The sequence below is a fragment of the Excalfactoria chinensis genome, chromosome 16 (genome assembly GCF_039878825.1).
Source record: "Excalfactoria chinensis isolate bCotChi1 chromosome 16, bCotChi1.hap2, whole genome shotgun sequence".
Taxonomy (NCBI): Eukaryota; Metazoa; Chordata; class Aves; order Galliformes; family Phasianidae; genus Excalfactoria; species Excalfactoria chinensis.
In genome coordinates, this window is record NC_092840.1 from 10,929,958 (window position 1) to 10,956,781 (window position 26,824).

The window sequence follows — 26,824 nt, forward strand, 5'->3', positions numbered from 1 at the left end:
TTGTTTGCTACAGTTTCTTGCCTTATTAATGATGAGGAACGATTGGGTTACTTAAAAACAGTGATTTTAATGGTAGGTTACATTCACTCGAATGCCCTCGGGATAAGGAAGCACTGAACATTTCAGTTACCGGCATACAATAGGAACAAATGTTTATGGTTGTACTGGCTTTGAACTGAAAGGTAAATAGAAACAACTAATTAAAACAGCTGCAAAACAAAAACAACAAAGGAACCGCGTTTGCAGAGCACTTTGCCAGTGATGCTTATGGGATGTTAACAGTGAAAGGCAATTAGCACAAGAAGGCGGCAGTAGAGAGAGGAGTTCGGGCGATGGGTTTAAATCCCCCAGAGCTGGTTGCAAAGCAGATTTCTTGCTGTACTCCCTGACAGTTACAGGTCTGCGGTACCATGAGCTGATCTCAACCAGGTTTGTGTTGGTATCTGAGGCATTCCTGTCTTCACTCAGGGCCCTGAACTGAGCGACGTCCGGAAGGATTCAGTTGCTGGTTTCAGGGAACAGTAGGAGAGGCCACAGTGTAAGTCCCGTGGTGGAACAGCTAGGGGGGAAAAAGACAAGTAGATGAATTAGGTTTTCATGAAACAAAGTGTATTCTAAAAAGGCAGTTGGTACTCCAAATGAGCCTGGCTTTCTGTGGCCTGGATCTGTTTTAACGAGATGAAGGTAACTGAGGGACTGCAGCGTTTACAGTTGTGTTGCCTGGACAGAAAGTTCTCTTTCTTGCCACGTTGCACACATGAACGAATAGCTCTGATCCTCTGGGAAGCACAGCAGGTGCAGAGCCGTGTTTCTAAGTAAGTTTTGAATTCTGTTGTCAGTAGGGATACAGAAGACTGGGAACTGGGAGAGGTGAATTACTCCATGCAGATTGTAACTTGGGTGAGTTACCACAACTTCCTGGACTGCAACAGGCAAGGACAGATCATCCCTTGCAGTCTTGCAGCTGTATTTATTCCTTTTCAGATGCATTCAACTTAGTTTAAAGGCACAGGGGAGGAAGATGCTCTTTAAGGGCAAATAATTACTGTGGTGTACCAAAATGCTGCTCTGTGTTCTGTTCTGTGGTTTCACTAAGCAGGTTGCTGAGTAAGCCTGTAGCCATAAAAGCAGAGCACCAGCTGCACCCCTTCCTGAACAGAGGCAGCTCAGGATTTCTTTGTGCTTCACCACGTTGGGCAATATAGACATACCCAGAAGATGAGCACTCCCCAGCCCATCGCTTATGGGCAGTATGTTGCCTAAGAGACTATTTGATGTTGCTTATGGCACAGCAAATTGACAAGCTGAAGCACAGACTGACATGGAGAAAGCCACATAATAGTGCGTAGGCTGTTGTTCAGAGCTGTGGATCATCCTTTTCTGCTTTCCATTCTTTGGAAGAGAACCACGTATCAGGGATACAAGCACCTTACTGGCAGTAGTGTGAACTGGGAACTCTGATATACGCAGCAGACTTAAGGTGAAGCTTCTGTTAGTTTTGTGGGTCAAGACACACTGGCTGCTTCTGAGCAGTTCTAAAGATACCAACATTTTATTTTGTAGTTCTGAGGCTTTTTCTTTCCCCTCATTTCACTGTAGGTCTGTCCTTAGCTTACTCGATGCGCTCATTCTGTTCTTTCTTTTCTCTTTTGAAGACTCTCAGTCTTAAATGCATTGTTCCTTCGGCTTCACACCTTTCTGCTATTACTAATCGGGTGGGGTGAGGATTTGCAGGAGTAAATATGGTCTTCCCTTACATTTTTGTACTCTTTGGGGAAGGCATCGTGTTGCGTAATGGTGCAAACAAAATAATTCAACGGGAACAATGCATGTAGAAACTGGAAATGCAGAGTTATTACTTTATATAAACTATAGCAATTATTCTTGTTGAGCTGACAGCAGATCACCTTCTCTTCCTTCCTTGACAGTTATCCAAATGCAACATCAAACTGCTCCGTTTAGGAAGAATGATGATTTGTAATTTAAGTTTTCCACTGAAAACAGAACATGACTGGCAAAGGCGTTTCTCCCGAGGTGTCCTTTATTAGCAGCTGAAATAAATGGGCTGTTGTGAAGCTCTGCTTGATAAGTCCAGGCATCAGACTGAGAGCTTCCCCAATCTTTCAATAGCTGTTATTAAGTTCAGGTATATGTATTCATTAAAATATTGCACGCTTCAGCATGTCAGGAAGGAGAAGTACAGGAGGCCTTGATTTCACAGAAAAACCACTTGCTTTTTAAAACAGACCAGTCTCTCACTGCAAACTCTCTTGTTCAAATTAAGCTGGGATACCTGCAGCAGAAAGATGTTTCTGCTTGGCATTTACCGTGATGCTGGAGCACACACCTATCACTGCTACCTCAATGAGGGCTGATAAGTGATGAGAAGCCACAACAGCTGGCCGTCCTGTTTCGAGGCAGAAGAGCCAACCCTGCCCATCCCCATCTTCTTTTGTTGGATAAGGGAAGTCCGGCCATCCACAAAGCCCCGGGCATCAAGAAGAGCGATGTGCTCCCTGAAGAGCAGTGCAGTAAGAGCTCTTTTCAGTTTTTCTGCCCGAAGTGGGGGCTTTCTTAAACTTAATTGAAGTACCTATAGAGTACTTTGTTTTTTGAATTAAAACTCATTTTAATTCAGATTTTTATTCTTACTTTCCCCAAGTATTTAAAAAATATTAATACAATATTAAAATATTTTTTAAAATCTCCATCCAAAATACCTAATGCTTTAACGTTTTAAACTTGTTTATATTTGACAGTTATTCATCACTCTGATGTTATATTATTCTAGCTAATAAAAAATGGAGAGATCATTCCCACGTCTGGGCAAAGCAGGGTCCCTGCCTCTGCCAAAGAAAAGGAACGTTAAAGTAAGGAATGAGGCTCCTAGAGGATCTGAGGTGTGGGCAGACCTGCTTTGCTTCCTTATTTTAAGGAGCAGTTTTGTTCCCTGCATGTTAAGATTTATTTGTTGTTCAAATGGTTCTTTGGGCTGATTAACTCTGAAAAGGAACACGGTGCTTTTACTCAGCAGTCTGACTACCAGACCACCCATCTCTTGTTAGTTTAATTCCCCCTAGAACTAATAATAACCCGTGGGAGAGCAGAATGGACCCTTAATAGAGGTGGTGAGCTCCTGGTCAGTGCAGGTTTGTATCACGCCACTGTCTGCTCGTCCACTTGAAGAGCCTCCTTCAATCCTGCCATGCCAGTAAAACCTTTTTTTTTTTAATAAACAACCTTTAACTTGAGTTTGTTTTCAGTATCAAACAACAGAATCCCGGAGGATCAGACCAGGTTTGGAAATAACGGAATGGGCTACTGGGTGCATTCCTTAGGTTGCGGTGTCCCTGCAGGAGGTGGTCATAATCCCAATGTCTGTTTTGGTGGGTCGTCTCTCCCCTATTAAATAAATAGCTGGAAACAGATGATTGTTATTTAGTTGCTTTTCATTAGGGATTTGCATCTTCACTCACATAGCCAGTTAGTGCTTACAGGGTCATTAGTCTTTGGCTGGAGCTATGATGAATATTTTCCCTAAGTGTGACATGTAATCCAGTAATGTTCCCCTCTTTGAGTTATTTCAGAGGCTTAAATAAATTAGGTGTCTGCCCAGGGTGCCGTGCCCTTTGGCCTGTGACATCATTAATCAAAATAGCCTTCAGTTGGTTGCAGTGGGGCTCAGGAGCCTGTTAACCCCTTGGTGACTCACCCAGAGATCCCTGAAGAGCAGGGATCGGTATTCACCTTTGTGCACTGCACAGCACGTTAGTAAGCAGCCCGTGTGCCTTCCCCTGCTTTGGCGATGTGCAGCTGCGCTCTCACACGTGGCACTTCTTTGGTGCCCATATGGTTTAGTGCAGCTTGTTGCCAAGTCTGTTGCTTTATTCTTTTTTATTTTTTTTTTAAGAATCGCAATGAATGTTAGGCCATGAATTAAAGCTTCAGAAACTTCAAGCAGTCTTTTTGCAAGTGATAACCAGTGCTATCTATGTGTGTATATATACCTGCATGCGTGCATTAGATACCTACTCCATACATGGAAGATAAAATGTTAGGTGTAGGTACAGAAGTGCTTGTCAGCAGTTAGTAACGCTTTGAGTAACAGTGGAGGAAGCACCATGATGTGTCCTTACTGGTAGCACCGGCAGTTGGACTTCTAAACTCTTCCCTGTTACACCTGTCAGCATTTTCATTTGTTTCCTCAGTCCTGGACTAAAACCCCGTTGGAGGCGATAATTTCACAGACAGACCACTCACTTTTCAAACAATTGTATTTTTCTCATGGGCAGGGCAGCTGTGCTTCACAACCATCGCTTCTGGCTGGCTATGAAGATGGATCAGTGCTCCTTTGGAATTTGTCAACGGGGAAAGTGCTGAGCCAAATTGTTTGCCACCAGGAGCCGGTGATGAGCCTTGACTTTGACTCGGAGAAGGCCAAAGGGATCTCGGGCTCATCTGAAAAGGTGCTTAGCATCTGGAGCCTCAGCGAGCAACAGAACCTGCAGGTCAGTGCCATTGGCCCTTCAGTGTCATTTATCCCACTTTGCACTAACAGTTTGATAGACTAAAAAATTATTTAGTCATGGAGAGGAGTTGTTGCAGATCTCTAGCTAATTAATCACAGACTGGTTAGAATGCTTGTGCTGTGTGACGAGACTTAACAAAGGGCGGCGAGGATTTAAAAAAAAAAACAACAGAAAGGACCAAAAAAAGGCGCTCTCACATGTTTCTGGTTTTACCAAAGTTGCAGCAGGCGTGCAGGCCTCGCATTTCTCAGGCCGTTGCCTCCATGTCTTCATTTATCACATTAGTAGAATCCAGCTCTCAGAATGTCTTAAACATTATAAATGACTTATAAAAATGAGAAACAAAGGATTGCTTTTCCAGAGGTTCTGCTTGAATAGATAGAGCTTTGCTTTTGCTGTGGAGAAAGAGAATATTGCATGAGATACCCCACAAACTGAAAGAATAGGTGTGTGGCCTGGCTAAGAGGACAGGAAGTGTGGGCAGCTGCCTTCCCTTCGTGCTTCCAGCACACCAGCTGGAGACAGGGAAAAAATAAATTCATGTTGGTTTATATCAGTTCATGTCTGAGCTGTGCACACCTGAGCAGCAGGTTTAGGAGTAGGTCTCGTAATCACCACCAGTTCAGTCTGTGCTAGTGAATGGCAATAAATATTGCTTAATCTGGACAACTTAAGCAAGTGTTCCAACAGTGCCAAGGGGTTAAGGAGGTTTTAACTAGGTGTGGAAATAAATTGTGTAAATAAAGGCTCTTGACAGTGAAAATGGCCCATCGGCTGCCCCTCCACTGCTGAGTGCTTTAACTTTTTTTTAAGTGGCAATCACTTCCTGAACACACGTTGCTGCTGTGCACCCTGCATCTCTCCTCACAACAGTTGGGCAAATGGATTCATAGAAGAAAACAACTGCTCGTATGGCCTGCAGCTGTTGTGGAGATTTTGTTAGGTAGCGTGATGAGTTAATGCCATTTTCTGAACAGTTACAAGAAGAAAAGCAATTCCCTGGGTGTTCGATAGTGACAGCAGCTGGGGACACAGTCAGGACTATGATCTGACCGCCACAGAACTGGCACTTCTGGGTCAGCATGGCACTAGGATCGGTACAGTTATACTTACACCCAACTGAGCTGGAGTTTGCAGGACACGGAACTCACCAAGTGCTGAGGAGAAAGCCAACTTTAACCTGCAGTTAGCCACAAAACAGGAGAGGCACTTCAGGTTCAGAATGAGAAGCAATAAAGTAGCAAGTGAATGTGGTTAAAGAAGAGTTTAAGGAGTCTGGTGCATAGTCGTGGTGGTTGGGCTTTGTCACGTTTGCCCCAGCAACCCACCCGTGGAGTCCATTGCCCAGGGAAGCTGAAGGAAAATGAGCAGGTAAGTCTCAGTAAGAAACTTGGTATTGAGACTGGTTTTCTAGAAATCTGACAGCACGACAGGTTTCTGTAGGATTCACATAGTTGCTGTTGGAAAGGAAGTTCATTCCTTTGTACTAATTATAGCATGGCTTTCAAAGAAAGTCCTGCTCTTCACAGCACATTACACCTGTGAGTTGATTGTAATGCAGGACGGGACTCAGGGAGAAATAACAAGTTGTTCACCCAAAATATTCCAGTTGTTGTTGTGCTCAGACTCCAGGGGACGCGCAGTCAGTGACTCCTTCAGAGCATCACAGGGAGGTGGCTGATGTTAGTGGAGATTGAAATGCCAAATGTTACAACCCATAAGTCATGTTTTGGTGCTTCATGTGTGGTGTGAATTCCCTAATAAAATAGATCTTTCACGTGAGCACTACGGACTGTCAAGGACACAGATTGGGGGGGTTTCTTTACTATTGCATTAATAATAAAAACCAGATGGGGAGGTTTCTTTTTTGGCATTCCAGTTACCTGAGGTAATGGTAGATGGTGGAAAGCCGCTCAGTGGCACATTATTTTTATTCTAAAAGGTTTTAATAAGTAAACGTGGTGCACAGCTATCTGCTGTTGGAGAAATAATGATGCAATGATGGCACTTCAACTCTGTTTTAAGTGGCAATGTTCCAGTGTGTCAGTGAATAGATGATGAAGGTACTTTGTCGTTTATCGCTATGGGGAAAGTGGTGCATTGTCTTCTACAAGAAAATTGCTGAAATCATCTCTGTCAGCAAATGGCTGGATGGGTTATGAGCCTTCTGATTTGGCTGAGATAGTGTAATTAACTGATTACGTTTGTGATAGAAAGCAGGAGGTCAACAGCTTCTGCAGGTGAATAAACAAAGCAGAACTAAAACCCACTCTGCTATTATTTAGCAAGAAAGCAAAGTCTGTAGAAGCTGCAATGAAGGTAAGCGTGCAAGTTGTGTTGGATGGGCTACTGAGGTTTTTCCCTCACGTGCTAAAGCTGAAGTTGCTGCTGTATCAGCTACTTAAAAAAACAGGGCTTCAAAACATGATTTGGGTGCAGGAGGGGCTGATTTTAAGAAGAAAAATTGTAGCTGGTGTGTGCCGGGGAAAGGAGAAGTGGGCTTCTGTTGGTCTCAGCGTGCCAAAGCTCCTTCATGCATCTGCTAGTAGATACAAGTGTCCTTAGTCATGACTAGCTGGCAGTAGCTCGCCTGTTTGTGCCTCCGCTGGATTCTAAGTTAGCTTTCTGTTAGGAAACAATGTTGGTATGTATTTGGCTACAGTATTCGCCTGTTACTGTCGGGATGGCCAAATCCTGGCAACAGAGTTTCACCTGGCTGCAAAAACCTTGAGCAAGTTGTTCTTTGTTTTTCCTCTCTCACCTCCTGTATTTGCAAATCATGCACAAATGCCCACTGTTCCCTCATGTTCCATAGCCAAAAGGCATCTCCATTATAGGCTTCATTTTCAAGTTGCAGCGTGCTGCTGACATGCAATTTCACCCAGTCGTCCTGATTTTGCTGTATGGATCTTACCTACATAATTGACAGTAATGATGGGAAGCACCACACCCAGGACTGGCTATAGCCATTAGCTAATAATCTCAGTTGCAGAGTAAGACCCATCTTACTTCCAGCTGCCAAGCTGGTGATGTAACAGCTCCTCCCCTTCCAGTATTCCTATGCCAACAAAAATCCCACTGAAGCTGTGAGATATTACTGCAACTGGGGAGTTTGGAAGTACCTATCAGCAAAAAGCACAAGCTTTGCAGTAGCAGCGCTGCAAGAAGGCCCTCAGACAGCCTCCTGCCACTGAACAGGCTTAGCAAGACTTGCTGTGCCCTGTTGTAAACTGGTTGAAGACACATTTGTCTTGTTAGAAGGAGGACTGTACGGAGAAGGCAAGAAGCGCATCTCACCTTTCATTTGGCCTTTTTCTCTGTGAATGTGCATGTCTTGCTGTGTGAGCCAGGCAGCTGTTTGTTGTTGAGAAGTACCTGCTTGCAGCTTTGTTCCTGCACAGTGCCAATATGTGCTCAGTTGTGTCTGAAAGCAACTCTGACCAGTGTGTCTGGAGATTCTGTTTTCTGAATTCAATATGATAGTTTGTACAACCTGAAATGGGTACATGCTCTGTAACCTTCACTATAGTTCTGTAACATCATGGCATGTTCATTCTGAAGGGAAACTGCTCAGACAAAAACGTGCTTTTCAGCCCCTTTTCATGAAAACAGCACATCACAGCATGCATTGCATTACATTAGGCTTTGCTTCAGGATGGTTAGTTACACATTTAGTCCTAGGAAGACGGTAGCATGAATGTGTCATTTCTAAATGTAATCTCTAGTTGTGCTTACAAACAACCACACGTCAAGATCAGCATGTGCTTAATAGCGTTTTGTTGGGACAAAGCTGGGCTATTTCAACACATGCTGCCCGTGTTTCAGGGACGGACTGCTGACTAATGTCAGTTATCTGAGGTGAGAACAGCAGAGTTGTGTTACGTGGGGTTTTTCTGGTGTTCCAGGGAACTTTGTGATGGTGAAGTAAACTTTGCAAGAGCTGTGCCCAGTGTCGAGAATGAAGTTCAGTACCTTCCAGTTTATTTGTGCCCCTCAGAAACTCGTGCCGCAGTAGTCTGCGTAGTCTGCAGGCAGAAACAAAAGGCTGCCAAGGTAGAAATCAATACCTTGTTCGTAATCCCCTTCTTGGAATCTGCTGTAAATAAGTCCCTTGGGAGGAGGCTCTAGAACTACACATTTCCTTGCACTGTAATTCCTGGAAGCGTTCCTTTCTTAAGACTCTGGTAAATGCTGCTCCAGCTTACGGGGGCTTCTGTGAGGGGTTACAGTGGTGGAGAGAAGCAGTGGGTAGTTTAAACGACAGGTCAGAATCCCAGCATGGGAGTATTACAAGAGAGGGGAAGATACCTGGCTGGAGCTGTGGACACAGCCACTCATGCAAGGATAGCTGGAAGGGCAAAGCTGCACAGTCTGATTCTCCATCTCAGAGCCCTGAGTCAGAGCTTCACTTGTGACCAAACATAAACAGCTTTAAATACAATACAAGCTAAAAACATACGAGGAGCATTGTGGGAATGGTGCTGGAGATTGGTATGGTCAAGTCAGCTGTTCTCACTAATGCATTATCTGCCGTGTGGTGATGCCAGTGTGTAGATGGGTGGATACTCTACCTTCTAAAGTCCCAGAGGGTTCTATTTTCTTCTGCTTGTTTTAGAGCTCACCTGTAACTTTCTCACACAGGTCCAGAAGACGCACAGACTTGTCAATGCTGGCATATCTGATATCAGCATCCGTCCCGACAAGAAGATTGTAGCAACGGCAGGATGGGATCATCGCATCAGGATCTTTGGCTGGAAAAAACTGAAGCCCTTAGCAGTGCTTGACTACCACACGGCGACTGTCCATTCTGTGTCCTTCTCAGACCACAAAAGCCCCAGTGACAGACTGCTGGCAGCTGGTGCAAAAGATCACCGCATCAGTGTCTGGTCAATATATACTCAGACGTGACACGTCCTGCACTGTCACATGCTGGGAAAGTGAGATCGATGAAGCAATTCCTTGCACTGTAATTCAAACCTGGATCTGGTGAAGCAGTCGAATGTTTTTTCCAGAGGTGAGTCCCTGGAAATTGCTAGATTCGATTTTTTATGCTGCTGGTTCATGTGGGAAGTTCTGTAACCCAGGGAGGGGAGCTGACTTCTGAAATTTATAACAAGCAGAGCAAGGCCGGTCATGAACAAAGACAGGACACTTTGAGCTCTGCTGCGCGTTTTGCAACAGCTTTCCTTTGGCATATTGCTAAAGTAACTCGGGCCAACTTCAGGAAAAAGAACTGGAATCTCTCAGACCTCTGTGGGGGCAGAACGTCTCTGTCGGTAAGTCACTTGTGTATCTGAGAATCTGTATCGGTGTAAAATATCACTCTTCTGTGAGAACTTAGACCCATTAAACCACCTCCAGTGGTTTTTCATTGTCAGTTACTTTTTCTTCCCCATAAGTGAAAGGCTATCAGAGCAGCCTTGATTTGTTCGCACTTCTGTCAGTTTCTAACTTAAACCAACAGCCAGGAATGTGACGAGGGACGGCCTTTGGCATTTATGAATTTCATTATGTCTCCTGTCACCTCAAGTCTCACAATTAATCACAAGAAGAAAAGGGGAAAAATAACCTTCCCCTGCACTGCACTGCAAAGCTATGTAAAGCCTTTTACAGAGCCAGTGCTAAATCCTTTCCATGGACTGACTAGCTGAAGGATTTAAACTCAGCAATCCAATTAGCGCCTTCTCCTTGGAGAGTTAGGGTAAGTTTCAGCATGGCGAGTCTGGGATTCAGCTACACAACTCACATTAACATGTAAGGGAATTTCATGGATAAATCCTTATCCACACACTGCAAATGGATCCATTAACTCCTCATCTCTATGGTCACAGAAGCTGAAATTCCTTCAAGAGGGAGGGTTTTTTTGAATGGGGAAGCTTTAGCATTGACTGCAACAAGAAGATACCTGTGAACAGACTGTCCTGTGTCTGGTACGTCTGAAGTCACACGACTGCAGCCGCCCCACTGAAGCACTCAGCTGATGCCCGGCTGTTGAGTAGCACTGACACAGCCCGGCTTCTGCTGGCACAGCCACCCCCGAGGAGCAGCCGGCCTCGTGTGCCCTAGACCCAGGTCCCAGAGCAGTGTGCAGAGTGTGAATGTAATGAAGCCACAACCACAGTAGTCAATAACTTGATGAGTAACTTCCAGCAAGGACAGTTCTGTGTTTATACAGACTGTAAAATGCAGTTTTCTAGATGCTATCAGATAAGTACAGTGTTTTCAGAGGGGAGCGGGGAAACACTGCTAAAGCTCCTTACAGCTGTAACACAAGCATGGTTATCTGTTGACATTTCAGCTGACTTGCAAGCAGGAGGGTTGTGAGTAAAGAGCCACCTTAAGCTGCTGGAATTAGCTCTGGAATATCACAGTCCAGAAAGGAACAGGCCGAGCCTGTACCTGGCCTGAAGGATTCAGAAGAGAAGGTGATGACAGCTAAATTATTCCAAAAGGCTTCCTCCTGAGAATCACTGTCTTTGCACTACAAGAGGGAAGAAAGCAACCAGCATTCATAAACTAACAGAAATAAATCCCAAACACTAACATTTGTTCAGCAATTACATGGAATATTTATCACCACTGGAATGAATGGTGATCTCTGACCCCCCCAGTAGTTTCTGCAAATGAATCCATGAGTTCCAGCCCCTTTCTCTTACCGGTACACAGGCCATAAAGCATTGCTGCTCTTAGGTGTGGATGAGAAAGGGAAGATTAACTGTATTTCTAATAACGAGTGAAAAAGGAAGTAGGCTGAGAGACAGTTGTTAAGGGCAGCCCTGTACAATGTGTGAGTAAACCATCAAATTACTCCGTGCAGCTCCACTTGGACTGTGTTTTAAGGAGCGGATTTTTATAGTGAAGACAATCCTGGTTCTGAACTGCTTCAGTTTTTAGCTTAAGATGCACCTACAAGGCCAACTTCTTAAAAATTAATCAATCTTCCCTTTAATTCAGTCTGCCAAGAATGACAATTGAATGCTGACTGCTGCGGGAGACACCGTGCTGATGCAAACCAAAGGACTAGGGATTAAACGAGGATTAGTGAGCACTAAATCAATGTGTTTCTGGCCGTGTGTCTGTGGTGTGAAAGTGTGGATGATTACATAAAACGTGGCCCATGGATTAACACCAGACCATGCTGAAGCAGCGCTGAGACAGAAGGTTTGATATTTAAGCATAACCGTTCTGTGTGCTACCAAAAAGAATGATGGCACGAATACGGAAGAACGAATGGCTTTTCCTTTGTAGTAGTCTGAAATTGCAGCCAGGATCCCCACAGTAACTTTACAAGTCGGGCTGGCTGTGTTTAATCTGCGCACTGGAGGTTTATTTTATAACGTGAAGAAAACTAACAAGCGTTAAGATCGCAGTGGGTTTGGCAGTTCATTTGAGGATCTCACTGTATGAAATTAAACACAACAAAAAACGTACAGCCTGATCAGATACAGCAGACAGAAACGTAACATTTTCAAGACCTGAAGCACACTCGTTCTAAGAGCTTCTGTTAAGCACAGAGCAAGTAGCCAAATTCTTTGTCCCCTGACCACTCCACACATCCCGTCCCTTTGGTCAAGCCACTGCAAGCCTGACTCTGCCTTGGTTAGGCACACAACTGTGGTCATGTCGTGTCTGACTTTATTAGCAGCACCCCTTAGCAAACAACAGGCATCACCAGCTTTGTTTGGGTGGAGCCATCTTCTCCTCTGTTCATTTTTGAAGGACATCAGCTTCGTTTACTCAGCCTGTTAAGATTCCTTTTCCCAGGTCAGTCTCATCACACCCCAGCGACATTTTGTGCTCGTGGCTGAAGCAGCACATTTCCAGTTTTAGCTCTCAGTGGTTTATTTGCCTTCAATACAATCCATCACAAAAACATGGACGCCTTAATGTATTATCAGACCGCATCGCTGGGACCATGGCAACATAATGTCTCAGTTTTTAATATTTTGCTCATCTAATTAATTAAATATATCTGTATGTTCTATCAACATTGCTGTGTACTGCCTGGTTTTGATTTGCAGTTCGCTATTGGAAGAGAAAGGGGGAGAGGACACAAATCTGAAATGGAAGCAGCACCCTGCAAACCTGCTGCAACAACATGGGGCCATTAGCACAGCCCTGCAAACCCATACCCCTACAGACCCATACCCCTACAGACCCATACCCCGTCCTTCTCCAGAGAGCAGCACCCACTCAGCACTGTTCAAACAGGAATTACCGGGTCCCCAAAGCAGAACTCCAGCTAGATGGGGCAGAGAGGGCACTTGCCCTCACACCTCACAGAGGTCAGCTACATGCAATGCCCATCCTCCCATGGAGCTGATAGAAGCTCTCCTTTATCAGCTGCAGAAGCACAAGGTGAGCTTCAGCTGCAAGTTGGTATTCCAGCTTTTGTGCTTTTACACCACGGAGCCTTTTGAATGCATACGTTCTCTGTACCATTACAGTATATCCTTACACAATTAGGTCCCAAATGTGACTTCTGTGGCTTTTGTTCTTTATCGCTTTGTTACTAGCTCTGAATTTTAACCTGAATAAAAGTGATTTATTGTAATTATTTTGTATAGGCTGCTCTTCATAAACTTTTTTTAATCTGGAAAAACATTTAATTTCCCCTATGGAAAGAACACATTTATCATGCTTTACGTGGATATACTTGGCTGACTATTGCACATATATGCAAAACATATGTGACATATTCGAGGCTGAATTTCATAAAACAGAAATGCTATGAAATGCGATATAATAAATATATTACACAGACATATGTGGCCAATTTATAAAGCTATGGTATCAATGGTAAATGCGCAATAGGTCGCTTCCATTAACGGTGGGAGTGAACACAGTTTTCTATAGCACATGCAACGCATGCACTGCTTTACATGCATTTCCTGACGGGGCCAATCTCTGCAAAGCAGCATTTCACACACACAGCACTGGGGGCACAACTTCCAGAATGAATGGATGCCTTAAAACCAGCTCCTGCTTCTCACCGCGAGCACATGGACAACATGCTGGGCAAGAGCTGAAGTCTGAAGAGCACATGGCAGAAGCACGTGGTGAGTTAATGGTAATGGTGAGTTAATGGTAATGGCCATTCACAGCAGCTGCTTTCACCTGGGGTCAGCTGAAATTGATTTACTCTAAGTTAAATATCTTGCTAATCAGGGGAATTAGAATAATTAACAGGGAAAAAAAACCAAAACACCAATGTTTAAAACAAGCATTGCATACCTACTAGCATACCTGCTATTTCGGCTGCAGCTCTCCTAACAAAGGCTTACAGCAACAGCTGCGTTATTGCTGGCTCTTTATCCTCACGTGCTGACCCACGTGCTTTAAAGTTCACATCTCAGGTTTCTAAGTCAAATCCGTATTTTTCCCTCAGACTGTGTATTTGTTGTATATTTGTTGCATATTTGTTGCATATTTGCAAGTCCGGCCAGAAGTTTGCTAAGGGCTCGTTCTCCAGGCGTGCATCTGCTCGGTGCGATGTGCAGCTCTTCCCTCTGGAGGGAGCCTGCTCTACGGGCACAGCCAGGCGGCCCAGCAGGGATGTCCCCACACTGCAGCAGCACGCGGGGCAGCCTGGCCGTGACCACAGCCCCCACCCTCAGGTACCCCTGAGCCACGCAGCCCCACGAGCACCCGTGCACTGGGCCATCCTCCAGGACACCTGCCCTGCGGTGGAGGGGAGCTGCAGAGCAGAGGGACCCTGTCATGTGGGGAACGTCACAGCAGCAATCCAGTGTTTACCTGGTAGCTACAGGCTCCCACCAGAACCCTACTGAACACGAGGACAGTTCTGCAGGTGAATATTTGCTCTTTGTGGCCACGGAGGAGGATCACAGCCACCAGAACAGGCTGAGAAAAGGACAACAGGGCTCAGCAGCTGCACAGAGCAAGCAGTGACCAAAGCACATGCAACCATATCCTGCCCAGCAGCTGCAATATGGCTTCTACTCTTACTGCCTTAGGTCATTCTGCACACAAAGGACACCAAAGCACCCTGTGCACTTGGGCACTTGAGATGACTGGGAGCCCAGCTGTGCTGAGGGTGCCTCCTGGTGACCCCCTTCAGTTCCACCAGGCTGTCCCTGAGCAGAGGGGAAAACGTAAAGAAATATATCAGTGTGTAATCAGCATTGATGAGCACAAGGCACAGTCAAGTCTCACCCCACGCTCCTGTCCCTACAATGAACTTCATTACATCCTCCAGCAAGGAAAAACAGCAAAACAAGATCCCAGAAGCCTGGAGCATCCCCTGTGTTGAGTAACTGACCAAGCAAAGACCTCCCCTTGTTTCACCTGTGAGCGCCAAAGCCTCTATTTACCCACTGGAGCAAGCGATGTGTTCTCCAGACCTTTGGAGCAACCAGCACATTCAGCCTGTACCTCTAGAAAATGGAGCCACATGGCTAATTTATTCTCTCTGAAAGTGCTCTTTGGGAGGGACAAAGGATGCTTGTACCTCTGCTGCTCGGGCCTGTTTTGCCAGCAGCTTTTAAACACAGCATTATGTGCGACTGGAGGCAACTGTAAGTGGCAGCATTGTCTGGAAGGGCTGCAGGTTTCTTTCAGGTACGTGCCGCGGGTCTCAGTGATGGCAGGTACTGAGTGAAGTTTAAACATACATGTAATCAAATCATACAAAGCCATTTTTCAAACGAAACTGTAACACATGTATCGTGCACAAGCCGTGCCTTATTTGTATCTGGACTAACTGGCTGGCAGGTAACATGAAGTGTTACAGCTTTCTGCAGCTTTCAGAAGGTTTCTCTGCTCCAAGTACAGTGTTACAGTGAATTCTCTGTTGCAACAGAAAAACCAACAGTTGTGGTTCCTGTATCTGGAAGTCTCATCCAACCAGATGTGGGCATCTCACAAGGAGGAAATACAGGTGGAATCCCCAGGCAACGTGCTTTAAGGGCTAAACCATGATGCCAAATGGACTGCATGCAAGCCTAACACTAACTTGGGAAAGCACCTTGCAGATTGATAGCTTAAAAGCCAACAATGAAAGGGTGGAAACACCATTTTAACACTTCAAATGATAGGCTTGACACAGTTTCATGTTCTTCCTGTTCCTGAGCAGGACTCCGTGCTCCTGCAGGGCAGCACAGGGGAAGCTCAGTGACCTCGGGGCCCATTGCCCACAGCCGCAGGTGGAAGCTGTGTGATTTTCTTCTAAAAGAGGTACACTGTGCTTCCTACAGACAGGGCAAGGACCTCAGTGGCTTTCTGCAAGAGCACAGCTTAGTCCTGATGCGAGTCATTCAGCCCACTCACCACTTGGGAGGCAAAAAGCATTTGAAAAAGAGTGCGGCCAGTCTGCAGTAGGAGCCAGCAGCACCTCCTGCTGCATTCTCTGTATGCTATAAGAAAACAGGTGCTAACAAACACAAACAGAAGCGCACCGTGCCTCACATTTCAACGCGAGACCCCAACCCTGCAAAAGCTGCTGCATAATGGGAGACCACCAGCAACCAGGGAGACTAAAGGGAGGGGCAGCCACCTATGCAGCCCCGCTGTTTGCTCGGGGTAAACAACTCCTGGAGCTCGGGTTGAACATCCCTCCTCACTTAAACACTCTCCTCTTGCAGGGGAGGCTTCAACTTCAGAGCAGCCAAACTGATGGACGCGCGGAATAACCAGAGAGAAGAAAGAAAGGGAAAGAAGAGGAAAAACATTTATAAATGTCATTGTCCAACGTCTTTTCAATTTAAACGTGACACGATTATCTACATTTATCTACAAATATCTACAATTATCTACACTGTTTGCAGATACGATTCTTTGGTTATCTTCGCTTTTCCCTTATGTTGCAGCTATTGAGAAAAAGAAACGTTTGCATCATCTTTGAAAGAAATAATAAATATAACAACTTCATTAAAGGCCTGACCAACGCTTTGGCACTAATCTGTTTACAGATAACACCTCATCACTGAGAACTGTGAAGTAACAGCAGCAAAGCAACAGAGCACATCAGAGAGCCAAGCACAATGCTATTTTACATCAGCCTTTCTGAGGACATCAGTTTTGCTTTTGTCAGACGCGACGAACCCCACAATTCACTGCAAATGTCAAAAGGCACATTTCTCACACAGCCCTTTTTCATGGATCCAAATACACTTTTATAATAGAAAAAAATCCACAGTGTGTCCCCAGCAGCCTGCAGCCTCCTCACAGCCACAAGCCGTTCTGTGAGCCCAGCGCCAGCTGCCAGACAGAACACAGTGCTGCTAACGCTGCCACCTGCACAGCACAAGGGTTTTTATGCTCTAGAAGACACCAGAACCAGGTGCGGTTTGAAGGGAAAATGCACAAACACCAACAGAGGACTCCAAGAAAAGAGAAAAAACAATAATAACCACCGCTCCTCGTAGTGGGATCAGGAACACATTTATAGCATTTATAATACTGTATACCAACAGGGCCGAGCCGCTCAGTACCTTCTCTGAACACAAACGGACTGACAGTCGGAGATAAAAACACAGGCCGGCTATTCAGCACACAGCGCTGGGTAAGTGGCAGCCAGGCTCGGCTCCTCGGCCGTTAAGGAAAGAGCGCAGGGGAATTTAAGGACAAAAGCCCAGAAGTACTCACCAGCTTTAAGAGCGGAGCTGCGGCAAGCAGGGAGCTGCGGGTGGGCGCTGCGGGGCCGCTGCAGCTCGGGGCAGCCCGGTGGGAGAGGGGCAGTGTGGGGAAGTGCCCCTACGAGGCGGGGATGGGGGGTGTCGGTGGACACAGCGCTGGGAGCGCAGGGCAGGACGCGGAGCACAGCTCGCACTGCGGCGAACGCACAGCGCAGCTCCGCGGCAGCTCGTCCCCACGGCGGCTTTTAGAGCGCAGCCCCCATTTCCGCGCGCACGTGGCGCCTTCAGCAGCTCAACGCAGCTGGGCCCGAACCGCCCCGGGCAGCGCCGGCAGCGGCCTCCCCACCCCACCTCACCCCACCCCACCTCACCCCACCCCACCTCACCCCCCGGCCTCCCGCTGCCCTCAGCCCTTCTTCCCCCGCCCACCGCCGGCCAGACGCTGGGCCGCTCAGGGCAGGGACCCGCACGGAGCCGCACGGAGCCGCATGGAGCCCCATGGCCACGGCCCCCCCGCCCCTTCCTCCTCCTCCTGCACAGCTGCGAACCCCGGGCCGGACGGCGCCTCTCCCCGCCCGCAGGCGCTGCCCGCTCCGTCGCTCACCGGTCCCGGTCCTCCCGGTCCTCCCGCCCTCTCCCCGTCTGTCCGCCGTGCCGGAGGCCGTGAGGATGGCGATAACGGGATGGTGGCGATAACGGGCTGATGGCGATAACGGGTAACGGCACGTGGCTTCGTTATCAAAGTGCAGCTGCGGGGCAGCCCGCGGCCCTCCGCCTCCCTCACGGCCCGACGGCGCGGGATTGGCCGGTCCGGACGTCGATCGGATGGAGCCGACCAATCGGCTCGCTCGCCGAGCGGGAGAGGGAAAGGGGGGCGGGGCGGGCGGTGCACGGCGTCGCGCGCCGTCCGCGTGGCCGAGGCGCGTTACCGCGGCCCGTACTCGTAGTTGGCGGGCGGGGCGGGCGCCGAGTACACGTTGGCGGGCGCGTTCACGTGGTGGTGGTGGTGGTGGTGGTGGTAGCCGTGCCCGCGGATGCCGGGGAGCGGGTACGGCGCGGGCCGGCTCTTGGCCCCCAGGTAGTGGTCGTAGGCGGCGGCCGGCGGGTACTTGTAGGGGTGGTGGTGCAGCGGCTCCGAGGCGGCGGGATCCAGGCGCAGTTCGTGGTGCGGGGGGCTGGGCCGCCCGCCGCTCAGAGGCACGAGCCCGGCAGCGCCGCCCGGCAGCGCGGGGCTGAGCACGCGGGACATGAGCTGCTGGTGCGCAGCCTCGGACTGCAGCGCCGCGCCGCCAGACGCGTCCCGCTCGTAGTCACGGCGACCGTCAGCGGCATCTGCGGGAGCAGCGCGTCAGGCGGCGGAGAGGGGCGGCCGGGGGGACGGAGGGAGAAGGGGACGGGATGGGGATGGGATGTGACGGGAATGGGGACGGCGGGTCAGGGCCGGGAGCCGGCCGGGCCGAAGAGCTGACTACCGTGAAGCTCTTGAGCGCGCAGCCGCGCATCCCGTCCACGAACGCCGCTCACCTTTCTCCGTCCCGTTCTGGTGCGCGGGGGATGCCACGGGGTTCCGGGATCTGGCGAAGGCGCTCATGAGAGGGAGGGCTCCGGGCCGGTGATTCCTGGGCCTGGAGGGAGAGGGGGAGAAGTGATGCGGGCCGGCAGCCTCGCCGCGCGCTCAGGGCACGTGCACGCAGAGCGGGATGGGAGCGGGGCTCCGCGCTGCGGCCTCACCAGTCCTCGGGGTCACAGTCTCGGAATCCCTTGGCGAAAGGGTTGCTGGCGATCTTCAGCTGCGTGATCTGCGGGGAGAAGCGGGAGGTGGCTGGAGGACGAAGGCTGGGCCGTGCCGAGGGCGGAGAGGGCAGCGCGCTTCCCCTCCACGAGGGCCGGCCGGGCTGCCCCGCATGGATTCGGGGCTCGGGGCTCGGCGGCCGCGTCGGCGCACTTGTAAGAAAATGCCCCGTTCTGCGGGTCACCAGCGGAGCAGCTAAGACAAATCGCTGGATAAATCGTACTCGTGTATTTGTTTAATTCGCCGGGGAGAAGGCGGGACATTCCCTATATTTAAGCAAATCCACGGATAATGAGATTGTGAGTTTCCGGAATGGGTTGAAAAACAAACTCTGAGCCCCTCGGTGACAGTTCCAGCCTTAGAGGTCAAACTGATAGAACGCAGGAGAGAAGGAGCAGCTGTCCGGAGCCGTCAGGCAAATGCCAGCCGGGAGGGGCTCGGCGGCCCTTAAAGGCGCAGCCCGGCCCCGCGGGTGGCTCGGGGACAGCGGAGCTGGGCTCCGCCGCGACATCCCGTCTGCCCGCCGGTGCGATCCGGTGATCGCGTGGGTTGCTGCCCCGGTGAGGGGTGGGCCGGGCTGGTTTAGGCTCATAGCTGTACCGTGAGGGTACAGCTTCGCGCGGTGCGGCCGGGGCTCGGTTCGTGCGGGCAACGAGGTCCCGGAGCGGCCGCTCCCTCCCGCCCCCCGCCGCCCGGTCCCGCCGCCTCACCCGGTGGTTCTGGTAGGCGGTCACGGCCGTGAAGCGCGTCTCCTCGAAGACGAAGGTTTTGAAGTTCTCCTCCGCGTATTTCTCGCTGTCTTTCCGGGGGTCCACGTAGACCACGTGAAAGCGCGGCTGGTATCTGTGCATGGAGTTCAAAATGATCTGAATGATAAAACGAGCAAGGAGACAATAACTGATCCAGGCGGAGCTTCCAGAGAGGCGAACGCGGCCCCGGCCCCCGCCGCCTGCCCGGCCCCGCCGCTGCGGCCGGAGAGACCCGCGGCGCGGAGACGTCCCGGGCTCGTCCCCTCCCCTCGGGGCGCTTACGTGGCCGTTATCATCCAGCAGGTTGTTGGTCAGTTTGAGCTTATCGAAGGAGACGATCTGCTTCATCCACTGCGCCCCTTTGGCCGGGGAGTCCGGGTGGTAGTGCACCCTGCCGGGCGTGGCGGGGTCGGCCTTGCCGGCCACCAGCCAGGAGGAGCTGTGGAAGGCGTACCTGGGGGCGGGGGGGGTGGGGGGGCCGTCAGCCGCAGCTCCGAGCCCCGCGACCCCCCCCCCCCCGGCTCCCGCCCGCAGCCCCCGGCCCGCCGAACCGCGGGGAGCGCGACCGCACCGCAGGGAGGAGAAGCGGTGTCTGATGGGGTGCGCGGCGGGGCGGGGGGAGAAGGCCGTGCGGGACGGGGCGATGCGCGGCCACCTGCGTGGGACGGAGCGGCCGCAGCTCCCGGAGAAGAGCGAACGGCAGCGCTCGGAGCTCCGAGCAGAACCGGGTGTGCGGGTTTAGCAGCGGGTGCGGAGCTCTGCGGCCCCGCTTCGTTCTTTCAAAGTCCGCATTCAACAGTAACGTTTAAAACAGAGAAACCGATCTTCTATCCACGTGTTTACTTTACAGCCCGTGTTTGCACAGGGGGAATTAGACACCATTGGGCTCAGCAGAAACATTACTTTTTAAAGATATACTCAATTGGATGTTATATATCCCACTTCCCTTGACAAGCAAACATTTCTAGGACGCCCTGAGAATTTGGATATCTGTCCAAATATTTAGATATCGGACCCCTCGATCCCCGCGCTCTGTCTGCTCGGCGTCCCGAGCCGAAGCGAAACGCAGAACGCGCCTTTCCCTGCTGAGCCTTGCGGGGGCTGCCGCACCGCGCCGCTCGGCGAGGCCTTCCGGTACCGCCGCTGGAAACGCGGGCAGGTCGGGGCTCGGACAGCCGCTGTGTGCTCCGGGCCCTGCGGGAGCCTCGGGGGGGTTTCTCGGGGCACCCGAGCGCTTCCCACTGCGCACAGGGAGCTCCAGGCTGGGCACGAGGGGAGCTGCGCCCTCCGGCCCTATGCCCGGCACTGCGCACAAAGCGAGGAGGGGGGGAACGTCGCTGCCGGCGCAGAACTCGTTATAACCGGGCGGGGAGGAGGGGGGGTTGGGGGGGGCTACTTGCCGGTAGCGCTTGTCGTCTACGGGGACGAAATCCATGAGGAGCATGTAGTCAGCCATGGGGTCCATGCCGAATATCTTCACCTGGAAGGTGGGGAACATGCGCCTGCCACGGAGAGAAGAAAGCTGAGCTCGGGGCCGCGGGGAGTCCCGAGGGGTCGGTCCGGAGTGCAGAAGCCCCGCAAGTGCCCCCGGCCCTTCCCCTCAGCCTGCCCCGCGGGTGCCGCTCGCATTCGGGGTGGGGGCTGCCGTGTCCCCCGGAGGCATCTCGATGCATAAGGCCGCTTCGGGTTGTGCCGAGCACCCTAAGAGGCTCAGAGGCCAACGAGAACCAGCAATTCCACTTTGCAAGGGGGGACACAATAATTTTCTCCCGTTTTCTCCACATTTCCAAATGAACTGACTCGAGACTGAGGCTGAGTCGAGCCAGGACAGGGACCGGGTCAGCACGTATGAGCCCCGCTGCAGGCGGCCCCAGGGAAATGAGTTCCCACTTCTGCCCCTCCAAAATTGGGCAGTTTTACGGCAGCACTTATAACAGCGGTGCGATCCCCGGGGCCAAAGGGAGAGCGTTTCCAGCCCAGAGGGGCGAGCGAAGCCCTCAGGCAGGCAGAGACGAGAGGATAACCGGGATCTCCCCGCGAGCCGCTTCCAGGCCCCGCTCCGCTGCCCCGCCGGCCCCGCTCCGCAGCTTTGCGGGGCGAGCGAAGACCGGGAGGGACCCGGCGCTCCCGGGGCGGCCCCGGGCTGCTCCCGCCGCGCATCTCCGCGCGGAGCCCCGCGGACGCAGCTGAGCCGAGGCCGCGGGTGCCGATCCGAGGGCAGCGGGGACGAAAATGGAAGGGGCCGGGGTGGCCCCCGCGTCCCTCGCTCCGTCCTCGCACCGGGCCCGGCCCGCATTGCCTTTGGGACGCGCCGAAGATGCGCCCCCGCGGCAGGGCTCGCACGGCTGCCGTTCTGCCGGATGCATTTTCTCCCCGGGTAAGAATCCGGGAGAGCGACAGCGGGCGGCATTTCGGGGAAAAGATCTGCAGCCGTTGGAAAACCGAACACCGAACATCCCCTGAACGAACGCCCCGATCCAACCCGGCTACGAAGGGTTCTCCCCGGCTCGCTCTCCCGGCAAACGGCTGCGCTGCCGAGCGCTTCCCGGGGCCGTTTCGGTTGCGGGAGGGCTGTGTGCCCCCGGGGCTCCGCACCCGGCCCCGCCGCTCCTTCGGCCCGCACCGAGCAGCGCCGCGGGCCGCGTCCCCTTCCGCGTAACGCCGTGCGAACTGCGGAGGCCATTTCCAATAGCTCCCTCTGTTATTAGTATTTAGGAAGGTGTAAAAGCCCCCATTAACTCCGGTTCCGGTGTTTCTTGTTTTAAAACGAAGTTTTTAAAACAAACACCCCGAGTCGATAAGGGCCACCTAGACAAACAGCGGGGCCGGCCCCGAGGCGCTGCACACAGAGCGCTTCGCAGCGCCGTCCCCGCGCCTCGTCCTGCCGATTTTACCCCCATTTCTCCTATTTTTATCCTCCCGTCTGGAGATTTGTCACCGTCATCAAATAAACGCAGAGGAGGAGGAGGAAAGTGCGGGATTCGAATCGAGTTCGCTCCTTTAGGGGCCCTTTTGGAGTCGCCTATTCGCAATCCTTTAGCTGTCCTCGGCTAGCAAGGGAAGCAGAGCGGGAGGTCCCACCGGAGCGGAAAGCAGCGCCGGGCCCGGGGGCTGCGGGGAACGCCGCCGGGTGCCGCCGGCCCGGAGCTGCTTCTCGCCGGGCACGGGGAGCTCGAGTCACTTCCAGGATGTTTTGAAACGTGCGCGGTCGCACATGAGAATCTATTTCCATTTTTGCATCTTTCGTCCTCCAAAATCGCCGCGGGAAGAGCCGGAACGCGCGGCCGTTTCGAAGCCGTTCCCGGGGCTTCACCGCAGCCACTCCGGGGTCGGCCCGCAGCCGGCCCGGCTTCCCTGCCGCCCCCCGCCGGGACATCGCGGCCCGCGGCCCTGCGCAGCTCCGCCCGGGGATCGCAATGAACTGAAGCGATCAGCATCGGGATTCCAGCTCTCTCCCCGCGTTTTGCCCGTTTCGAACGAGGCCTTTGGGCCTTTGTTCCCGGCCCCGGAGCGGAGCTGCCGGCGGAGCCGCGCTCGTCATTCGATCCTCGGGAAATGCGCTCGTCCTGGAGGACGCCTCGAGTCTTTAAACCGCCAGAACCGGGCTCTGTTTGCAGTCCCCCCCGCAAGGAAAAGATCTGCCCGTACTGGAAATGTTTCAGTTCAAGGCACCGCGCTGCGGGCTGCTCTTCTTTTCCCCCCCTCTCCGCACAGCGCTGCCCGCCGCACACGGAGCCTTCGGGCTGCGGCCGCCCGCGCGTTTCGCCTCGGAGGAAGGGCGAGGATAGAACGCCGGCAGCCCCGTGCCCGCCGCCCCGACAGAGCCCCGCTGCCCCCACCGCCCGGCGAATGGAAGCGGCTCCGGGCCGAGCCGCCCGGGCGTCCCTCCTCACTGACCTGCCGGCCTTGGTGACGATCATCTCGGTGCCCAGCTGGTTGAACTCGTCCCACAGCGCCTTCATTTCCAGCTGCACGCTCACGTTGGCCACCTTCGGGTTCTTCTTCACCGGCGCTTTGGCCGCGGCCGCCGTCCCCGCGGAGCAGCCCGAGACGGCGGCGGGTCCCGCGGCGGATCCCCCGGCGCCGTCGGGCGGTTCGGGGCCCGGAGGAGGCGGGTTGGCCCCGGCCGCCGCCGCCCCGCCGAAGGGGTAACCGTGCTGCGGCTGGGGCGGCGGGTGCGGGTGCTGCTGAGCCGTGCAGGGCTCGTAGTGCGGCTGTTCATGCTGTCCGTACGGGTCCCCCGGGGAGGGGGAGAGGTGGTACCCCCCGGAGGCGTTCAGGCTGCTCAGGCTGTTGGCCGTGAAAGCTGCAACATCGCAAAAATGGGACAGCTGGGTGAGCCAGGGGCTGGAGATAGCTGAAATCATTCCAAAAACAGGCGGTCAGGGCTCCGCTCCGGCTCCCGCTTTCCCTCCGGCTCCGCGCCGCTCCGCGGGGTGCCCTCCGCCTCCGCGCCCGGCCCAGCGGGGCCCTCCCCCTTTCCGCTCCGCTTGGCCCCAGCCCCGCTCCCCCCGGGGCAGGCGGAGAGCTCGCTGCTCCCGCTGCTGCCGCCTCGGCGCCGCGTTTCCCCCTTCTCTTCTCCTTTCTATTCTGTTTCTTTGCAAACCCGAGACATCTGCCGAGAGCCCGCGTTATCTCTGCTGAAGGCCTCCTTCGCCGCACACGAATCGGGACAAAAAACCCTCCCAGCACCCCTCAAAAACCAAAACCAAGCAAACAAAAACCCTCCAAAAACAAAAGGAGGGGGAAAAACCCAAAGAAAGAAACCGGTTCTTATTTCCGTGTAGTGACGGCGCTGCAGGTAACGTCCCTGGCTCAGCAGCCGTGGAGCCGTGGCTGCCGGGGGCAGCGGCTCCGCTTTGCGGCTGTTCCCTCCCGGGGGGGCGGAGGGGAGCGGAGGAGCCCCACGAAGGCACCGAGAAGCCTCGCACGGCCCCGGGAGCGCAGCCCTCCGCCGCCGTCCCGAGCGGGCCTCTCGGGGTGCGACGGGAGGCCGGGGAGCGGGAGGCGAACGCGAGCCCTCCCCGATGCTGGAAGGCACCTCGAGAACCCGGGGGGATCTCTCGGGTTATTTGCGGCGGAGCCCCAGGGCCCGACGGCCGTCGCGGAACCGGCGAGGGCCGAGCCCAGGCCCGTCACCGCCCCGGGCACGGCCGCCGCCGTCGGGGGATGCTGAGCGCTTCCGGAGCAGCGAGGACGAGGGGCCGCGAACCGAGTCCGGCTCTTCAGCCGGGATTTGGGGAGCTCGTCCCGACCAGGCGGGGAGCAGCGGAGCTTGAGGGCCCGGGGCATCGCCGAGCCGGCCCCTGGTGCCCAGCCCGGCCGCGGCGCGCGGAAAGCCCCCGAGAGGCGACGGCGGAGGGTCGCGGCCCCGCAGCCCCGCGCTCACCTTCCATGTCCCTGGTGACGGTGCTGAAGTGCATCTTCTGCTGGCGGGCGGCGGGGCGGGCGGGCGCGTTGCGGCCGCCGCTGCGCTCCTCCAGCGCTCCCTTCCCTGCGTGCTCGGCGGCGGCGGCGACTGAAATCAGAGAGGCGATACTGAAAGCATTTGCCTTGGGAGACAGAGGGCTGTTTTCGTCCATAGGGGAGACACCAATGCAGCAGCAGCCGCCGCGGCAGCCTCCCACCACGAGCCCCCCCGCCCGCCCCTCACTCCCCTCCTTTCTACCGCACCATCCAGGGAGGTGCGAGCGGGACCCCCCTCCTTCCAGAAAGGGGGGCGGGGGGGAAGCTTAAAAAAAAAAAAAAAAAGGAAAGAAGAAGAAAGAAATCCAACAAAAACGCCGCAAACAACAACACAAAAAAACCCAAACCCAACCCCGAGCCTTCCCCTGCCACCCCCCCGGGAAGGGCGCTGGGGAGCACCCAGCCACGCACCGCAGCGGCTTCATGGAGCCCTGCGGGAGAGCGGAGCGGGGACCGATGGGAACCCCGCGGTGCTTTTCCCCGGGGCCGCCGTTTCTCTCCACTCAGCTTCTTTCCCTGCGGTTTATTAATTTCTTTCCTCTCTTCCCTTCCCCCCAACCACCACCTCCTGCCGCCCGCCCGTCCCCTCCTTTTCTCCTGCACGTAGGGAAAGTGGCTCCCTTAGAGGCGCGTTTCCCCGTTCAGCGGCTGGGAGGCGTCACACGGAGCCGGGGCGTTTGCCTGCAGAAGCGGCGGCGGTAGCGGCGAAAGCGAAGTGAAACTCCTGCCGAGACGGTGTCAAAGGGCTGGGGAGGCCCTTCCCCGCCTCCCGGGCTCGGCGAGCGGCCGGCGGGGAGGGCCGGGATGTGCTCGGGGCGGGCGGAGGGGCGGCGGTGTCAATCACGGCTCCGGGAGCCGACGGGAAGGGAAGAGCCGAGCCGAGCCGAGCCGAGCCCGGCGTCACGCTGCGGATGTCCGGCACCGAGAGGGGGATCGCTCCCTTCCTCCGTCCCGTATCCAGCGCGGGGCTGCGGGCTGCCACGGCCCGGACGGGGCTCGGCTGCCGCTGGGAGCTGCGCGTCGAGTGCGCTGCAGGCGTAGGTACCGCCGCCAGCCCCGCGGAGCGCGACGGGACCCCCATCCCCGGGCTGACAACAGTTACACACGAGCGGCAGAGCGTTTCCTTCACCACAAAAAATAAGATCAAAAAGCCGAGCAAACGGAACGCAGCCGGAGTGGCGGAGGGCGAGCCCTTGCACGGCCCGGACGGCAGGACAGCCCGCTCCGCCGCAGCACCTGCCCGGCCCGGCGCCGCTCTGCTCCGGTTCCCCTCCCGGTCCCGGCCGTGGCTCTACTCACCGCCTGGCAGCGGCCCCTCGGAGAGCCGCGGCGTTCCCCGGGCCGGTCCTCCGCATCGGCGTGGGGCGAGGCTGTAACGCCCGCCGGGCCCGGCCCGGTCCCGCTCCCCGTCCCCGTCCCTGTCCCGGTGCCGGTCCCGATGCCTCCGAACGGGCGGCCGCAACGAAGTCCCGGAGGATATGCCCCGACGGGGCGGGCGGAGCCGTGGGGCGCGCCGGTGGCTACCGCTGAGATGGGGGTTGCATAACCCGAGCGATGTGCGGAGAGTCGGAGTGAGCAAGCGGGTTATATATAGCTGCCCCGTCTGTAGCCTGCGGGGCTTGATTCTTCTGTTGAAATATTATCTTTGGACGTGGTAAAAATATTTGCAGAGAAAAATCTAGACTACTCGTA

At 53.6% G+C, this 26,824-nt stretch overlaps 2 protein-coding genes across 5 annotated transcripts in view; one reads left to right on the plus strand and one right to left on the minus strand.

Annotated features, from left to right (window-relative positions):
* GNB1L (G protein subunit beta 1 like) overlaps positions 1-13,162 on the plus strand; it is a 36,404-nt gene extending 23,242 nt beyond the window's left edge. For all 4 annotated transcript variants that reach the window (XM_072351305.1, XM_072351306.1, XM_072351307.1 and 1 more), the window contains 2 exons: positions 4,293-4,508; positions 9,171-13,162. In XM_072351305.1, the coding sequence (XP_072207406.1) occupies positions 4,293-4,508; positions 9,171-9,437 (483 nt within the window). In that variant the 3' untranslated portion in view covers positions 9,438-13,162. The remainder of the gene's footprint in view (positions 1-4,292; positions 4,509-9,170) is intronic.
* TBX1 (T-box transcription factor 1) lies at positions 83-25,113 on the minus strand. Its single transcript, XM_072351302.1, has 9 exons — positions 25,056-25,113; positions 23,564-23,972; positions 21,067-21,168; positions 19,949-20,120; positions 19,628-19,783; positions 18,857-18,924; positions 18,650-18,750; positions 17,730-18,457; positions 83-559 (listed from the first exon to the last, which is right to left on the minus strand). The coding sequence occupies exons 1-8, from the start codon at positions 25,087-25,089 to the stop codon at positions 18,051-18,053; spliced, it is 1,449 nt and encodes a 482-aa protein (XP_072207403.1). The 5' UTR covers positions 25,090-25,113; the 3' UTR covers positions 83-559; positions 17,730-18,050.
* Between the last annotated feature and the right edge of the window lie 1,711 nt (positions 25,114-26,824).

Excerpts from the sequence above, each read along its gene's own strand:
- TBX1 (XM_072351302.1), bottom strand. The coding sequence starts at position 25,089 with ATGCACTTCAGCACCGTCACCAGGGACATGGAAG. Across the intron at positions 21,169-23,563 it reads ATCGTCACCAAGGCCGGCAG|GCGCATGTTCCCCACCTTCC; the intron begins GTCAGTGAGGAG and ends TCTCCGTGGCAG. Across the intron at positions 20,121-21,066 it reads GTAGACGACAAGCGCTACCG|GTACGCCTTCCACAGCTCCT; the intron begins GCAAGTAGCCCC and ends CCCCGCCCCCAG.